The 16254-nt window shown below is 51.5% G+C and overlaps 1 protein-coding gene across 3 annotated transcripts; it reads right to left on the reverse strand.

Moving 5' to 3' along the window:
- Positions 1-131: 131 nt before the first annotated feature.
- Positions 132-16233, reverse strand: C1H19orf44 (chromosome 1 C19orf44 homolog). Of its 3 annotated transcripts, none has more exons than XM_047698788.1 (10): positions 16092-16233; positions 14731-14920; positions 11473-12238; positions 8867-9185; positions 5762-5835; positions 4703-5081; positions 3344-3439; positions 1813-1979; positions 343-424; positions 132-272 (listed from the first exon to the last, which is right to left on the reverse strand). In XM_047698788.1, the coding sequence occupies exons 3-9, from the start codon at positions 12235-12237 to the stop codon at positions 353-355; spliced, it is 1872 nt and encodes a 623-aa protein (XP_047554744.1). In that variant the 5' UTR covers position 12238; positions 14731-14920; positions 16092-16233; the 3' UTR covers positions 132-272; positions 343-352. The 3 variants fall into 3 exon arrangements, with proteins under 3 accessions (XP_047554744.1, XP_047554754.1, XP_047554764.1); XM_047698798.1 differs by having other exon boundaries at positions 234-298; XM_047698808.1 differs by lacking the exon at positions 132-272 and adding an exon at positions 275-298 and having other exon boundaries at positions 371-424.
- Positions 16234-16254: the final 21 nt, after the last annotated feature.

The following is a 16254-nucleotide window of genomic DNA, read 5'->3' on the forward strand; positions in this document are numbered from 1 at the left end:
GCCCCTTCCATCTCCTCCACTCACTGGGAAGGCAGCCCCTGGCCCATCCGGCCGCCCTGTGGGGTTTCAGACAGGCGGGCATCCTCCGTCGCCCCAGGAGTAGTGACAGTGCCGCCCGTGGCTCTGTTTCTCCTGGCCGGGTGCGTCCTCTCAGGTCTGGCGCCGGGCACCCCGAGGAGGTGGGGGCTGGGAGCGTCAAGCACTCCGGAAAGGCTGGAGCTGGGATTCCACTTAAGCGAGTCCTCCGTGCCACCTGCCCCCACCACGGTCACCTGGAAAACAACGAGGGTCACAGCCACTGCACTGGACCAGCTTGGCGTGAGCCCACATGCCCCGCCTCACCTCTGCGTGCTCACAGCTCCTCCTTCACCTCCTGCAGGGCGTCCTCCATGGACAGCGGGGCGGGCCTGTGCTGCCTGATGTACTGTGGGGCAGAGGACAGAGGTGTCACCACAGCGGCCTCAGTCTCCTGAGGGCTTGGGTGTTGGTGTTGGGAGGTGGTCCCTGTCCCCGTGGCTCCAGGACAGGCGGACAGAAAAAAAAGGCGGGATGCCACATGACAATGCCGTGGAAATGAGAGATGAACCCAGAAGGCTCGGGTCTGAAAGGAAGAGTGACTGTGGCTGGGGATGGGGCTGACAAAGGAGGGGAGCTGCCAGGGGAGCCATCAAGAGCACAGGGGGCCTGAGTGCCCCTCCCAGGATGTGGGCCCAGCGCTGGCAGTGAGGAGCCATGGTGGGCTACAGGCAGGTGACACAGGCGGACCCCTGGAGCTGTGTCCCATCAACCAATGGGTAGGACCAACCCGAGGAAAAGGACTGCAGGGCTACAAGTGACAGTCTTGAATGGGGCAACTGTCGATCAAACAACCCGTTTCCTTGAACAAATAAACTGCAAGGAGACATCAAAGAGATGGGGGGGGGGAGCAGGGGAAACCTGTGAGCACGGGTTCTCAAAGTGGGTCCCCCCGTGGGCACGAGAGCCCAGAACCACTGCTCTCTGACCAGAAGACAAAAAGACCCCAGACAATCTTGATGTGTCTGGAGTTTGGGTTCTGATGAAAACAGTAACGAAATGTACAACTTGCACGAGACAAGTGGAAACCTAACACTGGATATCCAATGATACTAGGAAAAGCTCGTTTGGCTTTGGTATTATAATGGTATCCTGACTGTATTTTTCAAAAGTCCTTGTTTTGAGAACTAGGGACTGGAACGTTTGTAGATAAAAGGACCAAAGTCACCATGCAAAATAGCTCATAGAGTATGATGCCATTTCTATGTAGAAATACATATTATTAAATAGAATGTTAAACCTATTACATGGTAATACATGTTTGATAATATACGATAACACAATACTGTGTAGACTACACATACTATAGTTCATGTTTACACAGGGAAAATCTGAAGAACATCGAGTTGGTAATAATCATCTTGGAAGTTACGGAGGGCTTTACAAACTAACTCTCTCTCTAACACCATCTTCATAAAATGAGAACAAATTTTTTATAACCAGACAAAAATTTGGGGAGAGAATGAGGTGTGACATTCTTGGCGCTTCAGCTCCCAGGACTGAGGAGAGAGGCCACTCCGGGCCAGAGCTCGGGAAGGGTCTGCCGGGGGACAGAACCACCCCCTCCACTCCCCAAGGAGGCTGCTTTTGCTCCAAGGTCAGAGGCAGGCTCCTTAAGCTGGAACCACAGGCGGCTGGGTCCACAGCGTCCCCGCAGCCCGCCCAGGCTGAGCGCGGTCCCCTCCACGCGCCGAGCCCCTGCCCGCTCTCCCGGGAAGGGCAGCGTGCCGCGGTCACCTGTTTGGTTTCCTCCAGGGTGTGGTAGTGGAACGAGTCCCGGTCCAGGGACCGCAGGAGGGACCCGTGCAGGTGCCGGCTGGCCTCCACGAACTGCTGCGTCAGGCTCAGCTGCTGCTTCAGCATGTCGTTCAGCGCCAACACGGCCGGGCTGTAGGCTGTCAGGGCTGCGCCGGCTCCCTGTCACTCGGGCCACCTCCCCACCGGTGCGCCCCAGAGCAGGGGGAGGGCCCCGCGTGGGACCCACATGCTCTGCAGCGCCCCTGTGCAGCCACGTGGGGGTGCTTTCTGGAAGGTACCGTCCCCCGAAGTACCTGAGGCCCCACTGCCCCCCACCCCAGGTGCCCCTACCCTGGAGTGAGCAAGCTACTTCCCACAGGTGGCGTGGGGCTCCGGGAGCTGCGCAGGTGGGAAGCTCAGCGCCCAGGAAGGAACTCGAGTCTTCACGCCCGACCGCAGTGGAAGCCTAGTCAGTCAGAGCCCCCTGCCCCACGGGAACCTTCCTCATGCCACTGCACTGGACACTTAGAAATAGCTAAGAGTGGACATCTTATGTTATGTGGGGTTTTTTTTTAATTATTTATTTATTTGGTAGAGACAGAGAGAGCATGAGCAGAGAGAAGGGAGGAGACTTGCCCCCGAGCAGGGAGCCTGATGTGGACTCGATCCCAGGACCCTGAGATCATGACCTGAGCCAAAGGCAGAGGCTTAGCCCACTGAGCCACCGAGGTGTCCCATGGTATGTGTTCTTAAACACAAAACTAAAATAATAAAAAATACAACTAAAAAAGTTTCCATTAAATTCAAAACACATTGAAAAATGGAAGTTGTGCAACCGTCCAGAAGGCTCATCGGGAGGCTGCGTAACAACATGGAACAAGCTCTGGAGTGCTAGCTAAGTGGGAGGGTTTTCTGAGAGGATATAAACAATCCTGTGGTTACAGCCACTATATTTTAGTATCTTCATCTTTTAAAAAATTGAAAGGGACAAAAACATAAGAGGTACTAGACAGATACTAGTTTGTGTCCCTCAAGGGGTCAGTGGCCCCGTGGGGACATGACGCAGTCTGGGCTCCCATCAGCAGCTGCTAGGGCCTCCCCTACCACAGGCCGGGAGGGCTGCCTGGGCCCCTGCCACTCCCCAGACTCAGCAAGGCTCCATGGCCTGGGGCTGCCAGGCTGGCCGCCACTCTACTGGCTGAGTGTCCTCGGGGGGGGGGGGGGGGACTACTATGGATTCTGGACACAAAGGCACAGGGACAAACACACAGGAATAGCCCGGCTGGGGTAGAGGTGTCACTCGTGACTCCCCTGTTTTATCGGACATGGGTGTCCTTTGGCAAGACAGACCAAAGGTTCTCGGACACTCAGTCTGTCATCCGGGACCCTAGGAACCATGGCAGTTGCCTGTGACTGTGACAATTTCACCAATAGATTCCCCGAACCTGGCACTAATGTGGAGGCCTGCCCCACCCACAGTGGCCTGGAAGCTGCACCCTCACTGCTGGGACCCGCCGCGCCAGACTATTACCTTCTATCGAGTCCGCGCTGACGACGTGACTGGCAATGGGCACAGGGTCCACGTAAGCACCTCCCAGGGCAGGCCCGATGGCCGCTACGCCGGCCCCTATCCCAGGGACAAAGGGGGAGGGGACAAGTGGGTAGGACACCTTCCATCAGTGGATGGGACATGAGACATGAAGCTGATCTTTTCTCCTCTGAACAGGATAGCCCCCCTTCTGGCTTTGTTAACCTCTTCCCCCTTTCAAACTTTGCCCAAGCCGGCCTCCATCTTTCTGCTAGCTTCTCCTGGCACAACTCAGTCGAGCTGTCCCAAGCGGTCACTATGGTCTGTGGACTGGTAACTGGCATCAGGCCCTCCCCTCCCTTGGCCTTCTACAGGGCCATCTACAGGGCCATAGTCAGGCTTAGGAATGTGCCCTGAACTTGAAATCTGGTTTATTTAGGCTGTGTTTTCCTTGCCTTTCAATGTTAGGCCTAGCCCAGGAAAATGGTGTCAGCTATGTCTGATGACAAAACAATACAGAAATGCACACATGCATCCGAGTCAGACAACCGGCTATGCTGTTGGGCAGCACAAGGCTGTGGAGACAAACACGGTGGTTTCCTGGGCTCCCAGGACCTTGAACGCCTTCTAGCAATCTGACTTGCCACATCTGCCTGACTTTCCTCCCTGAGAAACAAGAGAATGGCCCTGCCCTACCCCGCTGTGCAGCCCAGGCTGATCGATGGCTAAGCAGCCCCAAATAAAAATGACACCACAGGGGAGCCGTACCCTACCTCGCGCAGCCCAGGAATAAGCTCTGGCAACCCTGGGGGTGTCCATCAAGATGAGAAAAGAGAGCGGAGGGAGGCTTAAAAGAAAGGGACCTTTCCATTCAGGTGGCCAAGATTGAAGCTGGGGCCAAGAGAAACATCTAGAAGGTCACACTGGGTGTGAAGAGAAATGTCGGCCTGGGGCTACTGCATTTCAACCCTAATGGTGTGAGTGACATTGCTGGGCACCGCAGGACATGGAGCAGTGCCCCTCGCCTCCATCCACGAAACTGTCACTTGGCCATGACAGCCAGAACTGGCTCCAACCTGGCTGAGGTCCCCTGGGAACAGGATCGCCACATTGTGAACCAACGCCTTTGCTGTGGGACCTGAAACCTTTTGGGATATTTTAGAGCTTGGGAGGCAGTGGCAAACCCCCAAGGCAGCTGGCCCTCATCCTCGGAATAGGAAACGTGGCCCTGAGGCACCTCCCAAGCCAGCTAACAACAACGACCTGATCCCCCAGACGCTGAAGCTCTTTGTCATGTTTCCAAGGATGCCCGCGGCATGCACCCCAAGAGTCCGTGCCCCCTTATGGGGCGCATCCGCTTACCCTCTGCCCACTGGTAGGTGAAGGCAGGATCGAGGGTCTGCACGGCTGTCTCCTTAACGAGGACTCTCGTAATGTCCCTGACCTGCTTCTTCCAAGGCTTCAGTGTTGGCAGGGCAAGGTCTGGCTGCAGACTTGCAGAGAATTCTGTCGAAGCATCCAGCGTCCTGTCGGGAGATTCCTCAGAACAGGCCCTCGACTCGGATACTGTTTCAAAATCTTCAGAGTAAGCCGAGCTCACTGTGCTCGCTGTGGGCTCCTGAGACTCAGGCCTCGGGCTGGGAGCCGACGGCTCACTCAGGCACTCTGAGACCTCGCTGAGAGTGAGGGCTCCCCCAGCCTGGGGGCTTCGGCTGGATGCCTCATCCCGCTGGCCTTCTTTCTAAAATGAAGAATGACAGAGGTAACTGGCGTGTGGTTTTGTCCGAGCAGCGTGCTCAGAATACTGCTGCGTTGGAATGGGTCCCCAGGGGGCCCAGCAGGTGAGGGTCCACACTGGCCCTTCAGTGGCTTTGGGCAGGCCCAGGACTGGGCGCGGAACCCATGAGCCACTCTGGCACAGGGCTGCCGCATTTGAGCACTGATGGCGTGAGCCTGTGCCAGTGGCATGTGCACAAACTCTGCCAAAATGTCATCATTCTGTATTATTACAACGTGCGTTTGGGAGTGAGGAGGTTAAAAACACAGCAAGAATCACGACGGGGCACTGGGACGAGTACAGGTCAGCATGGCATTGTTATGGAGCAGTTTAAGGGGGACCTACGTTAAGCAGCCTTGTCCCGTTACCACCCAAATCAGGATCTTTCACCGGGGTGTTCCTGACGTTCCAAACTCAAACATTGTCTGCAGCGGGGCCATCCTGTGCAGTGCGGGACCCTGAGCAGCATCCCTGGCCGCCACCCCCAGATGCAAGCAGCGCCCTCTACCCCAGTCATGACTAAAAATGTCTCCAGACATGCTAAGAGTCCCCTGGGGGTTAAGAACCATGGGCCTCAATGAAGCACCACCATTACAAACCTTTCCACGTCACCGACGATGAAAAGTGACATCGGCTGTACTTACTCTCTGTTCCAGGTCTGAGTTCTCGCTGACAGCTGGAGCCAGATCTTCAAAGGATAAAAGATTGATTCGAAAATCTGGAATCAAAAATGCAACAGGGCAACATTGACTCATTTGTTTCCTTATGAGGTAGTGCGGAGTGCTAAGGATAGAAATGCAGGAAGCCGTCTCTGTCCTTAAAAAGTCAGCACAGGGATCCACACGCCTCTTCTCTAAGTAGTAAATATTTTCCACTTTGTACCCTCGACTGTATCACAGTTACTCAGTGTAAACAAATGGATGTGGCTATGTTCCAATAAAACTTTATTTATAAAAACAGACACTGGGCCAGATGAGTGGATGACGGCAATGCAGTGAAGGATGCGTGGTGTCAAACGTGCTCAAGGTATGGGGGGGGTGGGGGCCACCTCAGGCAGATACAAGACTAGACCCGAAGTGGCCAAGTTCCCATTTAGAGCCAGTTAAGGGCACAGGAGCCTAAAGTGAACCAGCACTGGACACGCCAAACGTCCCATCGCCAGCACCTGAACTCATGGGTGCTGGAGACTTGGGAGTAGAGAATCCTATGTGGAGTTCCGGTATTCCAGATTCCTCTGGACCCAACAAATGAGCCTGCGCCTCCAGCAGGACGGGCAGCGAACATTGGCCAACACTGGCAGGAGCTCTATGACGTGGTTCAGTTCAGGCCCTGAAGCCCGGGAAGGGGGCGGGTGTGGTGAGAGAGGGAGAATGTGTGTGGCAGTGGCACAGGGCTGGAGGCGAGGGGGCGAGGCCCACGCTGCCTGCCCTCCAACACTGGTGGCCCGAAGCCCCAGAATGAATCCCCCTCATCACTGCAATCCTGCGGGCTCACCCGTCCCCCGAGCTCTAACTCCACCACTCGCCACAGTTCACACGGCAGGCAGGTGCAAAGACAACCCCGGAAGAGCATCTGCGCGGAAAGGCATCCTGGCTGGCCTGAGCAAAGGCACTGGGGTGATTTTGGACCTGAACACTCTGGAACAGCGCTGGCACAGGCTGAGGAACAACATCCTCATCATGTCGGGCAACCCTTACATGCACATGTTGCTGTGGAGGACCAGCCCGTGCTTCGCATGCACAGTCTCACAAGCATGGCTCTGTCCCCACCTCACAGATGAGGAAACTGAGGCACAGAAAGCCCAAGACTGCACAGCCAGTAAGAGGTGAGGCCAGGACGTCCATGCCAGCTACGTCAGACCCTAAACTCAGAATGTATTCACCGCTCCGAGCTTGCCTCCTTCTCTGAGGCTACATCTGGATGAGGGAGGGCAGGGAACGGCCACCAGGAGAGAGCCCTCCAGGCCGGCAGTGAGGGCACAGAGACAGTGGGACTGGCCGTATATGGGGCTGGGGGGCAAGGACACTTACTTACCACCCCATCGGGCCCAAGAATCAAAACCACAGTTAGCGAGGTGTCACATGCCATCCTGTAGATGGCAGCCACTGAGGGTGCCCCATGGGGCTTCTCACACCCCTACGGAGGGCACCTGTGTTGGCAACACCTCCCCCACCCCTGTCTCGGCAGAGCTGCTGCGGTCCCACTGCAGCATTCACACCCACATTAGTCTGTGACGGGGTTCGGGACACACCACCCCGAGACTCGGCACCCTGGCATACTGAGTATTTCAGGCTAAAGGAACCTGACCCATGGCAGGTGCTTCAAGAATTCCCTGTCCTTCTGCCCTGAAGCAGCTCATGAGACCCTCCCGTGAGAAGTGCCCTCCCTCCACTTGCAGGAAAGGAGCCTCCTCTTTCCAAGATGGGGGGGTGCCAAGAGGAACCCCAGCAGGCCTCTAAGTTTGCCCATTTCCTACCCCTAGCTCATTGCCTTTTGTCCAATCACGTTTTTCCACGGCTTCCCACTCCTCATCGAGCCTAGCATAAAACGTTCACACACAACTGTCTCGCCAGGCGTCCGTTTCCTTATGAAGGCTCCTATGTTACCTAAAACTTATACTGGATATTTACTTAACGTCTGTATGCTTTTCTCCTGTGAATCTGTCTTCCGTTGCAGGGCCCCGGCTGAGACCGTGGAAAAGCCATTTTTCCTCCCCTACTGCTGAGTCACGAGTTCCGGATCCCCTAGCACGCAGGGGGCAGGGTGCTCGTGGGCCTGTTGGCCATCAAGCTTCTGCCAACACAACACCTGGCACAGGCCGGTGCCCACTGGGCCCTCAAGACACAGTTTAACTTGGATCTCACAATGACACGCCCCAGACGGAAGACGTAAGCGTTGGCTACACATCTTTTTCCTTTCTTTTTTTTTTTTTAAAGATTTTATTTATTTATTTGACAGAGATCACAAGCAGGCAGAGAGGCAGGCAGAGAGAGAGGGGGAAGCAGGCTCCCTGCTGAGCAGAGAGCCTGATGCAGGAGTCGATCCCAGGACCCTGAGATCATGACCTGAGCCAAAGGCAGAGGCTTTAACTCACTGAGCCACCCAGGCACCCCTCCTTTCTTTTTTAAATACATGTAATATTAAGATAAAAATAATGTTGGCGTGTGTGGGTGGCACAGTTGGTTAAGCGTCTGACTCTTGATTTCAGCTCAGATCATGATCCCAGGGTTGTGGGATCGAGCCCTGTATGGAGCTCTGAGCTCAGTGGGGAGTCAGCTTGGGATTTGCTCTTTCTCTCTGCCCTACCCCCCGCTCGCTCTCTCTTTCAAACAAATAAATCTTTTTTGAAAAAAAAGACAAAAACAATGTTGAATAACATTGAAATAATAGAAATTTCTAATTTTGACTGGTTAGAGATTTACTTTTCCGAATTTAAAAAAGAAAGGAGGTAAGCTTCTCTTTCTCCGGAAGGAGCACTGAGTCACCCTTCTGCTGTATGTGGTTCTAGGATTTTGTCCTCGGGTCATTGCTCTCATTGGTCAGGGTCACTGGATGAAGACATTAGAGACAGAACAAAAATCTGACTTGGCCCCTCCAACAAGAAAGGAGGTCAGGAAGCAGAGGCTGTAGCTCGAGCCACGCGCTCCCCGTGGCAATGCCCAGTGACCCCACCTCCCCTGCCAGGGACCCTCCAGATGGACTCGCCCTTCCCACCCAGGGTGACGGCTGGGCACAGGGCCGTGGGTTACCGTTCAGGCTGTCATTGGCAGCCTCTGAGAGTGACTCATCACAAGGCCCAGCCTCACTCCTTCCGGGGGAGGAGGAGAGCTTGTCCTGCCGCACCACGGAGGCTGACTTTGGAGAGGGGCCAGTGATGGGAAGCGATGCCGTGCGGGTGGCCGTGTCCCCCGAAGTGTGAGTCTGTGAGGAGCAAGCTCTAGAACGCGCGCTGCAGAGGGTCCCGTCTGCGGACTGTGAGCCTGGCAGACGTGATGTCCGAAATGACTTTGGGCTGGAAAGTTCCTCACTGGGTGGCGAAAGGATTCTTGGCTGAGTTGGGATCCGATCCTACTTTGGCAGAAATAAGTGAAATTACTTACCAAACAGGTAACAATGAAGTCTTTGCCACTGAACAATGTGGCCGGAGTGGGGCATGAGGCCAAGGATCAGTGATCAAATAGTTCTCATTCCGTGCCCCTTTTCTCTCCCTCCCCCCTCATTTCTAGAGGTCAAGCCACAACCTCTAAACAAAGTAATACTGGGACCAGAAATACTCCACAAATAATCAGAAATATCACTTGGCTTTCAAACAAATTTTGTTAGTTACACCTTTTCTAAATTAAGGCCCCTGAAGGGCACCTGGGTGGCTCAAGCAATTAAGCGTCTGCCTTGGGATCAGGTCATGATCTCAAGGTACTGGGATCGAGTCCCACATCGGGCTCTGTGTGCAGCTCAGAGTCTGCTTAAGGACTGTCTCCCTCTTCTTCTGCCCCTCCCCCCACTCATGCTCTCTTCCTAACTCTCTCTCAAATGAATAAAATCTTTTTTAAAATAAGTAAATAAAATTAGTTAATTAATTAAGGCCCCTGAGTATATGATCTGTGGTAGCCTGGACCTTCAACAGAATCAAAATGTATATACAGATATTTTTCCCCCTTAAAATGCGGCTTTCCCATCATTTCACACCCATGAATATGGCTCTAGTCGCCAGTGTTAGCTCTGATCACAAGGGCTGGTGACGCTGTGGAGAAAGTGGAACCCCCGTGCACTGGTGGTGGGAAGGCAAATGGCGCAGCTGCTGTCAAAGACAGCTTGGCCTTGCTTCAGTACGTTACCCACAGAACGACCGTAGGGCGCAGTATCTGCACTCACAAGGACAGGCCCCAGAGAACGGAAGACAGGGACTCAAACAGATATGTGTACACAAGGTTCACAACAGCATTACTGACAAACAGCGAAAAGGTGGAAAAGACCCAACGCCCAACATGGACGGCGGATAGGTAAGCCGTAGTATATTCACGCAATGGAGTCTTACTCGGCTGTGAAAAGGCATGAAGGTCTGCCACGTGCTACAGTGCGGATGAACCTCGAAAACATTACGCGGAGCAGAAGCGGCCAGTCACAGAAGGCCACATACTAGACGAATCCACGTCTACGAAAAGGCCCCACCAGGCAAATCCACAGAGACCGAAAGCCGACTAGAAGTTGCCAGGGGCTGGGGGAGGGGAAGATGAGAAGTGATTATTTAACAGGTACAGGGCTTGGGGCTGCTGAAGATGTTCTGGAACCAGACAGAGGCGGTGGTTGTACAACATCCAGACGGACTAAATGGCGCTGACTTGTTCATCTCGCAAATGTTACTTTTAGGTGATGTGAATTTCATCTCAACTGAAAAAAATGCAAGTGCAGCGAAGCCACGTCTCCTGTGTGGGGCCGCTGATGTGGGGCCACTGGCGAGCAGTCACACGCAGTGCTGAACCAAGGTGCGCACACTTCCTCCAGATACGGTAAACTGCCTAAACTGCCCCAAATCCCGTCACCCACAGAGCAGGCCCCACAACAGGGAGCCAGGATTGCCTGGAGCCCAACGGTTCCTTGTCAAACCCCTTCCTTGGCAGCCCGAGGGAGACGGCTGCCATCGAGTCTCTAGCGCCACAATACAAAGGGCAGATGCAAGGCTTCATTAAGAATAAGGACACGTGGGTTGGGGCACCTGGGTGGCTCAGTGGGTTAAAGCCTCTGCCTTTGGCTCAGGTCATGATCCCAGGGTCCTGGGATCAAGCCCCGCATCGGGCTCTCTGCTCGGCAGGGAGCCTGCTTCTCCCTCTCTCTCTCTCTGCCTGCCTGTCTACTTGTGATCTGTCTGTCAAATAAATAAATAAAATTAAAAAAAAAAAAAAAAGAATAAGGACACGTGGGGCGCCTGGGGGCTCAGTTAAGTTTCTAACTTTTGATTTTCACTCAGGTCATGATCTCAGTGTCCTGAGATCAAGCCCCACATCGGGCTCCACAGTGGGCATGGAGCCTGCTTAAGATTCTCTCTCTCTCCCACTCTGTCCCTAGCCCTGCTTGTGCCCTCTCTAAAATAAATAAAATCTTAAAAAGAAGGAGGAGGAAGAGGGGGAGGGGGAGAAGTAGTAGTAGTAGTAGTAGTAGTGGTAGTAGTAGCAGCATCCGACTCTTGGTTTCAGCACAGGTCATGATCTGAGGGTCATGGATCAAGCCCTGTCTCTGGCTCCACACTCGGCAGGGAGTCTGGTTAAAGTTTCTCTCTCCTTTTGCCCCATTCCCCCCAAATAAATAAATCAATCTTTAAAAAATAATAATAATAATAATAAGTACATGCAAACCTTACCGAGAATAGTTTTGTCTGTTCTTTTTCACTGACTTTGGGGCCTCTGAAATGTTGACTCGTGTAGGTTTCTTTTTCTCTAGAAGATTCCATCAGGCTTCCAAGCAACTCTTTCATTTCCTCCTCATCGCTGTCTGGAGAAGCTAGTTTTCTAGCAGGTTTTTTCTCTTTGGGTGTTTGAAAATTCCTCTCTTTTCCAAAATGTGCTTCAGGGAAAGTATTTTCAATGGGTGGTTCCCTCCTCTTTAGAAACCTACTGACCTTCCCATTCTGCCGGCCTCTCTCAGCCACAGGAATTTCATGGGCTTGTTTCTGGGAGGTTTTTTCCAGGCTGTATGAAGAAAGTTCGACTGTACTCCTGGGAAGGACTGTGTCTGTGCTCTTTGGAAGACTCTCCCCAGAGGTCTTCAGGTCAGATTCCATGTCTGACAAAACCATCTGCGCCTTCCGGTTCATAATCTTGGTTTCTATCTGAGCCAGCTTTGTGAGCGCGGCGCTGGCCCTGAGCTTCGAGGCAGTGGTCAGGGGTCTCCCTGAGGAGAGCTTGTGCCCACCATCTACAACAGCCTTCTCTTTCAGGAGTGAGTGTTTTACACCCATGGTTTGGTTTCCTTTTAGAAATCTGCTATGAGCAGGTGCTATCTTGGTAAGACTTCTACTGATTTTCAAGTTTCTGATTTCTTCCATTTTTGAATCTTCTAAGGAAATATCACTAAAATCACCAAAAATATTGCGCGTGGGATGGCTGGCTCTTCTTATGGAAGCCATTCTAGGGAGTAAAGAAAAAATATATAGAGTAAGTTCAGGGGCGCCTGGGTGGTTCAGTCAGTTAAGTATCTGCCTTCAGCTCAGGTCACGATCCTGGGGTCCTGGGATCGAGCTCCACCATCGGGCTCCCTGATCAGTAAGCCTGCTTCTCCCTCTCCCTCTGGCTGTCGCTCCTGCCTGCTGTGTTCCCTCTCTCTGTCAAATAAATAAATACATAAATCTTAAAAAAAAAAAAAAAAAAAAAAAAGGATGGAGCGCCTAGGTGGCTCAGTGGGTTGGGCCTCTGCCTTTGGCTCAGGTTATGATCTCAGGTCCTGGAATCGTGCACTGCATTGGGCTCTCTGCTTGGTGGAGGGCCTGCTTTCCCCTCTCTCTCTGCATCTCTCTGCCTACTTGTGATCTCTCTCTGTGTCTAATAAATAAATAAAATCTTAAAAAAAAGAATGACATTCCTATCGTGAATTCATATCTTTTAATGCCTCCCATTTGAGAACTCAGACCCCTCCTCGCAGTCGGCTAGAGCCTTCCCTTCAAGCCCCAGGATGACAATGAAAACATCAACACCCAGCAGCACCAAGTGAATTACCGTTCTACGCCAGGTCTTCAGTGAGACATTTTAAATGTTAAAGAGAAGAGCCAGTGCTTCTCAGGCTCCAGTGGTGTCCCCAGTGCTCTGCTCAGAGCTGTATTATCTCATTTAATCCTCATGTAACCCTGAGTCAGTTACTGTCATCCCCTTTTACAGAAGAGACCAAGAAAAGCCCCTAAAGGGTAGGTCACCAGTCAAGGTTACCAGTTGAGGTCACCTGGCTGGTGGAGCAGCAGAGCCGAATTCAAAGCTCAGGTCTGGTACCAAAGGCCCCCTTCTTCCCCACCATGCTTCACAGCCTGGCCAGTTACACCACCACTTGCTTCCTAAACCAGGGCTCCTCCTTTACCCAACTGTCCCCAACTTTCTCATAAAGCATGGCTCAAATACAATCTGTATATTTAAGGAGCCCCCCAGAATATCATACTTCAAGTGTGAAAACCACTGCCCTGGAAGGATGCAGGGGCTACGGACAGACACAGCACCACCCACCAAATGTCGGCTGCACGTTGTGTGTACATGCTGGTGTATGTTCTTTGGGGGAGAGAGGCCAGTGCTTTCACCATATTCTGAGTTCCCATGAGTCCCTACGAGAATAAAAATGATGCACTACAAGATTTCCAAAGGTTTTCAAAAAGTTTAAAATCTTACAAAGTGGGAAAATACAGCACAAGTAGGTGTGTGTTTGCAGCAGCCCCTTAGTAAAGAACACGGCAACAGCAAGGAGAGTGGGAAATGCAGAGACCTGCATCGCCCTGGCGATTCCACGTCTGGAAATTTACCTACAATTACACTCGGAAACATACACACAGACGCATGTTCAAGGAATGTCACAGCAGTATTGTTTGTACTCGTCAAGAACCTGAACCCATCCATAGAGACCTGGTGCGATCTAGAAGAGCGCGTGCAGATGAGGGCACATAATACAGCTGTTAAAAGGAACAAGGGAGATCTGCCTGCATAATAAGGTCGCCAGCATATTATGTGAGGCAGAAAAGACAAGATGGGCAACCATTGGTTGTTCCCATACTGTCTGAATGTCTTAGCAAGACCATGCATTATTACTATTTTTTTTAATTCACTGTGAGACCTAAAAAAGCCTTTTTTCCCATCCCTGTCCACTTGGAAAACGAGCTTACTGGGATTGCCAGATTAAATACAGGACACCTGGTGATTTGAATTGACGATAAACAGTAAATAATTTCTAGAATATAACTATGACCCTAATTTTTTTTTTTTTTTTAGGTAGGCTCCACTCCTAGTGCGGAGCCCAACATGGGCCTAAACTCACAACTCTGAGACCAAGACCTGAGCGGAGACTGAGAGTTGATGCTTAACTGACCAAGCCACTCAGGCATCCGACCCAAATATCTTTACACTAAAAAGTAGTATGTTCCAACATTTTCGGACTAAAAATTTATTTGTTGGTTACTTGGAATTCAAATTCAACTGGTGTCCCGTATTTTTATTTGTTAAATCTGGCAACCTTATGTCCTCTGAGCCTTTCAAACCTGAACTCAATTATTTTGTGCAAGGAAAAGTATTTAACCCAGACCTAAGATTCCGTGTAAGTGTGAATTATTTTTCTTTTACTCTCTGTTTCTCTGCCTGGTGTGCTTGCCTACTTGTCCCCATCTTAATCACCTGGGTACTAAGGCCTGAGTACTAACAGTACTAACTAACCTAGCACCAGCCTGACCACAGAGATCAGTGAATACAAAACTACACCCAAGAGAAACAGTGGAGAATTCCTAGCCTGTGTGACACTGGGCAAGTTACTTAACCACTTTGTGCTTCAGCTTGCTCATCTGTAGAAAGGTGGTAATAACTATGACCTTCATAGGATTCCTATGTTTATTGTAGGACATGGAATAAATAGATTTAGATAGTAATATTTAGAATACCTGCTTTTAATGGGCTTTTAGCTGGAAGGACGTGGTAAAGAGGAAGCGGAGGCACATCGACAGCTACCTTTATTAATATTTTTGTAACTGAAGCTCAGGAGAAGATTTGGCCCCGGCCATTCTGCAGGTCAGAGGGGAAGCCCGAGTACCACACCAGGTTTTTTGGCATCTAGCTCTTCTGAAAGTTTCCCTAGGTTTAAAAATAAGTCAATAATGGTTAAAGAGGCAAATTTTGTACTATATCCATTTCATCACAGGCTGATGTATTTTTAAAACACACAATTAAAAATAAACCAATAGGCAAAAGATATGAACAGACACTGCCCTGAACAAAAAAAAAAAAAAAAAAGAAAAGAAAAAAAGAAAGAAAAAGGTGAATGGCCAGCAAACACATGAAAAGACCTTCAGCGTCACTAGCCATTAGGCAAATGCAAATTGATACCACTAGATCCCATTTCACAGCCACTAGAATGCCTACAATCAAAACTACAGATAACAAGACTGGGGGAGGATGTGAAAAAACTGGAACATACACTGTCATGGGGGATTGTAAAATGGTACAGGGGCCAATTCAGAAAACAGTATGACAGCTCCTACCTAGTCCAAGACGACTGAAATGTATGCAAACGTTCATAAACGTAGACAAGAAGTGGAAACAACACAAAAGTCCATTAACTAGTGAATGCATGAGAAGTGAAATCCATCCATAAACGAAATACTATCCCGCAAGAAGAAAAGAACAAATACAGATATACACAACAACGTGCATGCATCTCGGACACATCATGCAAAGGGAAAGTAACCAGATGCAAAACAAAAAACAAAACAAAACAAAACAAAAAACCCCACACACCGTATAATCCCATTCATAAGGCTCATCCAGAAAAGACAAATCTGCACAGTCGCGAGGAACCTCAGTGGTTGCCTGGGGCTGAGAGTGGGAGTGAGGAGGGCCTGCAAAGGGCCAGGAGGGATATCCTTGGAGCGACGTAAAAGTCCTAAAGCTGGATCGTGATGATGGCCGCACCACTCAGTAAACTTATAAATTAAAGTAACTGAGTTGTACACCGAAGAGGGGTGAATTGTATGGTACGTAAAGGAATCTTCAGCCAAGTTGTTAAAAATAAGTAAACCTAACTCTGAAAACACTGGCCTTTCAGGCCATCGGGCTCTTCCCTACCGCCGGGAGCTACCCACTCCCGACCACGCTCCCAATTGGGCCCGACGGGGAAACAGGGTGAGGCGCCGGGCCGCCCTCCCGCCGCCCTCCCAGCCCAGCCTCAGAGCGCTCCTTTTTCCCCGCAACTCCTCTCCGGAGTCCAGCCGCCAAGCCCGGCGGGAGCCCAGTCAACCCTGCCAACCTCCTCCCACGATGTCCATCCGCAGAGGCCGCCACCGGGCTTCGGCCAAACAGTGCGGCCAGATGGGACCGTTGCCCCCGGCAACAGCGCTAGGGCTGAAAGAGACTACATATCCCGGCGCGCGCCGCCTTCCGAGGACCAATGGGGCTCCAGGTCACAATCG

The sequence above is a fragment of the Lutra lutra genome, chromosome 1, assembly GCF_902655055.1.
Source record: "Lutra lutra chromosome 1, mLutLut1.2, whole genome shotgun sequence".
NCBI classification, from domain to species: Eukaryota; Metazoa; Chordata; class Mammalia; order Carnivora; family Mustelidae; genus Lutra; species Lutra lutra.